The following is a 7,009-nucleotide window of genomic DNA, read 5'->3' on the forward strand; positions in this document are numbered from 1 at the left end:
GCTTACTCTAGATAAATTAAATCAGATCATCTGGGAGTTAGAGTCCTGGGCATTGATATTTACAATAAATCAAAACAAAGCAAAACAAAACAAAACAAACTCCTCCAGTGATTCTGATGTGCAGCCAGGTTCAAAACCAACTCACTAAGAGGAGAAGGGGGAGATATTCTAAATGACATCCCAAAGGCTCATCAAAAGCTCCGCTCCAGAAGGAAGCTTAAAATAGCTTTTGCTAATGGGTCCCAGACACAACAGACACCAATTTCACTCCATCCGAGTCACTTTCACTTGTCTTTTGCTGCCTTTAGCACCCATCCAGCAGATACTTTGCTAGAGTTTTGAGTTTGCTGTCTCCTCTGCCTGGAATATTTTCCTCTAGATATTTGCTTGAGTTCTCCTCCATTGATTTAGCATCTGCCTCAATGTCACATTCTCAGATCACCTTATGTAAAATGACACTTTCTGTCTATTTCCTTCCTCTGCTTTATTTTTATTGACAGCACTAATCACTATCATGACATATTGTATCATACTAGAAATTATTTGTTTCTTTTGTTTGCTCTCTCTATGAAAAATGAATTTGTGAATCTTGATCTCCATTTTGTCCTCTAGCACCTTGCTCCGTGATTGTTACATAAGAGGCACTAAATAGTTATTTGTTGAATAAAAACAATTCTTTTACACTCAGCTTCTTCACTGACAATGGAGTTCGACTAATTCGGATTAAGAAACTCTAATATAAAGGTGCACAGTCTAGCAAGATGGAGAGTGACACTAGCTATTTCGACAACTAGAGATGTGTGTCTAGCTAACAGAAGGCACTCAAGAAATATGTGTTAGTTGACAGCACTAACAGGAACTTCCATATACCTTTGAATACTGAGGAAGTGGCACACCTGGGAGGGATGGGGCAGGTTGGCACCTGCAAGCTTTGAATATCGGTTACTTGGTGTTCCTAATGCAATCACTATCATATTAGGAAACCTTCTTTTGATAGATATATCAGAAAAAGACATTGAAGAGCTTCCTCAGCATATTCCTTTTAGGGAGGGTGAAGATTAAATACAAGGACTGAATAGGGAGGGTGTGGTGTATGAATTAAACTACAGATACTCCTCAATATATGATAGAGTTACCTCTCAATAAACCCATCTCAAGTTGAAAATATCTTAAGTCAAAAATGCATTTAATACACTAACCTACTGAATATCATAGCTTAGCCTAGCCTACCTTAAACAAGCTCTGAACACTTACATTAGCCTACAGTTGGGCAAAGTCATCTAACACAAAACTTATTTTATAATAAAAATGTTGAATAACTCATGTAATTTATTATGCATATTGCTTTCACACCATCATAAAGTTGAAAAATCGTAAGTTGAATTATCCTAATTCGAGGATCATCTGTAGAATACTTTCTAGAAAGTCAAAAAAAAAAAAAACCTGACAAACTAATGGAGGCCAAAGGAAAAAATAATTTAAATCCCAGAAATCTGGGTCTGATTGTAAACAAATTGAACCTAACATTTACTAAAATAGTTATCTCTTTGAGTAGGATATAATTCAACAGTGAGCCGAGGTAGGTAGGTAAATGTTAACTAGAGGGAACTTCCCTTGACAAGTTGCTTGGCCCTCTAGTTGTAGGCAAACCGTTCACGATCATCTCTTGCTTCTGTCACCGCTGGGTGTTTGGCTGGATTGGCTGCCGCTGGTATGGATGGGCTGGATTTTTCTTTGGCTGTGGAAGTCTTATCACCATGACGGCTGTCAGTCTGGATCGATACCTGAAAATCTGCTATTTATCATATGGTAAGTAGGAAGGTTTCTTTCTCATTCCCTGATGGTTAAAGCTAAGGCGATTGTCGGAGATGAACAATTTTACCCCTGAGTAATGAATAAGGATTATTGATAACCTCATTAATATTCTTGGCAACAAGAATATTTCTATTTATAATCTATCTTACTTTAACATATTTTTGAAGATTTAAAACTATGTCAATGTAGGTTTCTTTTAATATTACTTTTATAGAAATGTCTGGTGTTTGGCTATAATGCTTTTAGAAATATAATTTTCCTGTGTAAAAATGTGTAAGATTCTACCATGCTTTTTCCATGCAAACAGAAGAAATAAAATACTTTGGAAGGATGTTAGGTCCATGATGTTTGTCTGGTTCCCCACATAGTAAGTTTAATTATTTAAGATATTTCTGATTCTCCTTTAGTACTCTGGTACCCTATGATTTCAGAGATGAGGAATTCCAAACAGTCCATCGCTAAGTCAGGGAACCTTGAAGCTATGCCTGCAGGAAAGGACACAAATACAGACATAGTGCTTGATGTTTATTTTGTGGCATTGGTAGGTAGAAAGATGAATGACTAAGAGAACTGATGATAGATAAGCCAGCAATAAACATGTTTTTAGGAGATAGAGATTTTTTTAAATGATTGGATTAATCTACATGTTAAAATAAATTTTTATTACTTTTGCTTCTTGAGGTTCTGGGAATTTATTGTGCCCAAAAGAGAAGCGTTTGGGCCCTTAAGTTTGATATTGAGAACTAGGCGCAACCAGGGAATAATATGGTTTCCTCTGAAAAAAACTGCTTTGTCTGTCGTTCTGTCAGTCAGAGTAATTGTGACCGTAGGGACAGAGCAAGGCTTGGAGCCTGAAGTGGGAAAAATCAAGTTGACCTGACACTCTCAATGTGGTGAAAATTTCCTTTACATTCTAAAAGTTTACAGTCCCAAACTCCAAGGAAACTATGTGTGGGGGAAGGTCAGGTCATGATCCACCGTCTTCACAATCCAGCACTCATTTAAAAAAAAATTTGCATCTTTTTTTTCTAAACAGTTTAAAACTTCCAATAGAAATAGCTTAAATATTTTAATAAGATAAAAATATACAATTATGCATATTCTGGGAGACTTTGATTTCTTTCTATAAACTTATTTTTGGTCGTATCAAATAGAACTTAAATATACCTATAGATTTTATAGAAGAGAAGGTAAAATTTCAACTTCTTGAGAATATTTTAGGAATACTAAACATGAAAGTCTCTGCTTTTTAAATGTTTTCTTGAACTTAGGCTTCGTGTCAATTAAAGAGATGATACTGCCCATCCCCAGAATCATTGCAGGACATAACTTCATATGGGAACTGTATATATTTTCCAGCTTCTTCTAAGAGTAAATCTCAATAGTATGGTTTCATCATTTGGTTTTGAAGTACTTTTAAACCCTCCACACAGTGTTTTACAATGTTGGAATTAGAAGATAGCTTGGAGACATGTAGACCTTTCTCCCATGTAATGTGATAAACTGTTTGAAGGCATCCCTGACAGATAGCCACTTGGCTTCTTCTTGAATAATTCCAGCGACCAGTGATGGGGAGCTTACTACTGCACAAGGCAGCCCATTCTCTGATTGGTCTGCTCCCATTGTTACAATGTTATTCCTTATATTAAGACAAAACTGCCTCCCAGTAACCTCCACCCATTGGTCCTAGTTCTGACTTCTGGAGCAACACAGAACCAACCTACTAATCTACTCCCTCCTGTACTTGACAGCCTTTCACCATACTCGAATGTAAGTATAAAACACTTCACTAAGTAACCCTGACCATAAATGCTTATACTTATGCCTATGCACATTCCCACAAATCATGTACTTATCTGTGCCAATTTTTATCCATTCTAATGGAAAACCAAGAACTGACATATATTATGGTTACAAAATTGTAATCCCTATCTGGTTGGGCTTGAGAAATTTGCATTTTATAGTATAAAATGCCATGTATTTAAAAAAGTAGAGACAACAGAGAATGTAAACAATCTGTTATATTTCTTGTTAGCGCTAAATGAGACAAACACAGGAGTAAAAATTTATGTTAATGTAGGTCTTTATAGCTTGCAAAACAGGCCTCGCATTATTTCATTTAACCCTTGTTAAAACCTGTCAGCAATATAGTCTTTCTTCCTCTGTTTAACTGCTAAGAACTCTGCCATATAGAAAGGTTACATGAAGGTCAAATACTAGAATTGAAGCTCTACTGACTTTTCAGACCTCACATGGCACTAAGCAGAGGTAGGCCTTGAGTCTATGCTGAAGAAATCATTCAGTTTTTATTGAATATGTTTTGATATTTCTTCTCCACTAATACAAAACCAATGCAGTAAGGAATCACTTCTCTGGCCCTTTTGGTTTGAGGTGATAGCGAGGTTGGAAATAATTTCCCATGGAGGCTGCAGCAATAGATCAGGCCAACCTGTTTGGTGGTTGTGTGGAACTCTGGAAAATGATCACTAGTGCTTTACAGCTTTTCTTAGATGACTGCAGTATTTCTTCCTCTTGGAATTCTGTTTTGATTAATGAAAACTAGTGCTGAAAAATAGAGCTATTTTTTTTGTTTTTCTGAGAATATTTTCACAGAGTTGCTTTTGCGTAACATAATCCAATCTACTTAGGTTCTCTGCCTCTCTTTCTATTGCTGTGTGAGTGTGACTATTGTGTTAATAACATTTGAAGATTTAAAACCTGCTCTCATCAAGCAGAGTCAACCTCTTAAATGTCACACCACACAGTCATGATCATGGCTGAACCACCCCCAACTTGACAAGCACCTAGAAAGACAAATGAGATGGGAGACACAAAAGCTTTTAGGGAGTAGGGTATTCTAAAGACACGAGCAGTATCTTATCATTTCTCACCTACCTCAAAGATTCTTACCTTGGATGACCCACTAATACCTGCTTTTTTGGGGCTTGGTCCTAATATTCTACCAGTTGGTCTCTTGCATTGGATAAGATCCCAAAGGTTATTCTGCATGCTTTTTGAAGATCCTCCATTGTCTTAAGCATCTTCTCATCTTTTTACTGTCCCCCTTTCCTAGATTTTGTTACTTCCCCCTCTCAAGGCTCTCAGATGCCCAGAGAAAACCTTTTTTTGTGAAATCAGTTTTGATTTTATTCTCTTGGAAAAATGCCCCATCTCTGCAACTTTCCTCCCTTCCTTCCACTCTCCTTCAGGCTTCAGTTATCTCAGCAATTCTCCCAGAATCCAGTGGAATAACTCTTTGGATGTGGAATTTGACATATGCAGGGGAGGTATTTGGGTGAGGGCAGATTACATCTTGGTAATGCTTTTCTTCTGCCTTCAGGTGTTTGGCTGAAAAGAAAGCATGCCTACATCTGCCTGGCAGTCATCTGGGCCTATGCTTCCTTCTGGACCACCATGCCCTTGGTAGGTCTGGGGGACTACGTACCTGAGCCCTTTGGAACCTCGTGCACCCTGGACTGGTGGCTGGCCCAGGCCTCAGTAGGGGGTCAGATTTTCATCCTGAACATCCTCTTCTTCTGCCTCTTGCTCCCAACGGCTGTGATCGTGTTCTCGTACGTGAAGATCATTGCCAAGGTTAAGTCCTCCTCCAAAGAAGTAGCTCATTTTGACAGTCGGATTCATGGCAGCCACATGCTGGAAATGAAACTGACCAAGGTAACTGCAGTAATAATTTACAGAGGTGTTTTCTAATCACTTAAACTTCTTAGGGCAAAGAGAATAGTTTCCTGAGAAAACTTAAAACCTCTACTGTTGATGCATTTCTGAACTTTGGTATTATTTTTCTAAGCCTTTGTAGTATCTCTTTTCTCTGTTTTTGTCTCAGTCTCTCTCTCTGTCTCATTTATACACACACGCACACACACACACACACACACACACACACACTTTTCTAATAGCTACCAAATCTGTACAATGGATCTATTCTTTTTATTGAATAGAATTTTACTGGTTCTTAAAAATTATTTTTGTAATACAAATAATAAATTTTATGAATCACAAAATGCCTCACAGTACTTATGCTTCATATGGACTTTGGTGGGCATGATTAGCAACATTCTGCGTGGTCACATTACTTACGGAGTAAGAGCTTATCACATCTGCTTTCCTATGGGAAACACACTAACACAAGAGCAATATTTGTAGGTTTCAGTGCCTTGGTAAATGCTAGTTTCAGAGCTGGCAACTCTTTAGATATTGTGGTATAAGGAAAAGAGCAGACAATTTGAAAACAAAGTAGGGTTTTAATTCCATCACCAACACTTCCCAGGTTTGTGGCCCAGAGATAGATACTTCTTTAAATCTCTGTTTCTTCACTTGTGTAACAGGAATAGTAACATCTATCTCATTGGGTTGTGGTAGAGATTCAGTGAGATAAAGCATACTATCCTGTCATCTGGTGCATAGAAGATGTTAAAGAAATTGTAGTTCCTCCTTTCTCTTATAACTTCTAGGAATTCTGATAAAGTCTAAGGCAGTAGTCTTTATACTTTCATCAGATCTCACCCTATGGTGAAAAATAACTTTTTAGCACATGCCTTCAATATAAATGACATACAGATCATATCATAAAACTGTGTATTTAATATCAGAACACCTGAATTTCTATCTTATACTTGAAAAATAAAAATAAATGTAGACTGAAGTTCTAGTCATTCTTTCTGGTATCCCAATCAATCATGTTGATTGATATCTCACCTTCAGCTGTCCTCGCAGCCTACTTTGGAGACCACTGGTCTCAGGGACCTATAATAATACATTTCCTTGTTGACCAGAGAGGGCTTCCTAATAAATCAGAGCTTTTATTCTAGTAATATTCCTGTCTCTAAATTGTAGACTTTTTAAAGCTGTGCTAGGATCTCTTGGTTGCACAGTGTGAGCTAGAAATTCATTTAAAAAAATTAAAATATAGTTGACATACAATATTACATTAGTTTTAGGTGTACAATATATTGATTCAACGTTTATATTACTTATGATGTGATCATCACTATAAGACTTGTAATCGCCTGTCACCATACAAAGTTATTACAATAATATTGACTATTTTCTCTATGCCGTATATTACGTCTCCATGACTTGTTATTATTTTTTTATAATTGGAGGTGGTTCGTACCTCTTATTTCCCTTCACCTTTTTCCACACTCCACTCCACTCTGGCAACCATCAGTTTGTT

At 37.1% G+C, this 7,009-nt stretch overlaps 1 protein-coding gene across 1 annotated transcript in view; it reads left to right on the forward strand.

Moving 5' to 3' along the window:
* Positions 1-7,009, forward strand: part of OPN5 (opsin 5) — a 30,547-nt gene that overhangs the window by 6,148 nt on the left and 17,390 nt on the right. Inside the window, exons 3-4 of the mRNA XM_011354795.1 lie at positions 1,639-1,809; positions 5,156-5,490. Of these exons, the coding sequence (XP_011353097.1) occupies positions 1,639-1,809; positions 5,156-5,490 (506 nt within the window). The remainder of the gene's footprint in view (positions 1-1,638; positions 1,810-5,155; positions 5,491-7,009) is intronic.

The sequence above is a fragment of the Pteropus vampyrus genome, unplaced genomic scaffold, assembly GCF_000151845.1.
Source record: "Pteropus vampyrus isolate Shadow unplaced genomic scaffold, Pvam_2.0 Scaffold18, whole genome shotgun sequence".
NCBI lineage: Eukaryota > Metazoa > Chordata > Mammalia > Chiroptera > Pteropodidae > Pteropus > Pteropus vampyrus.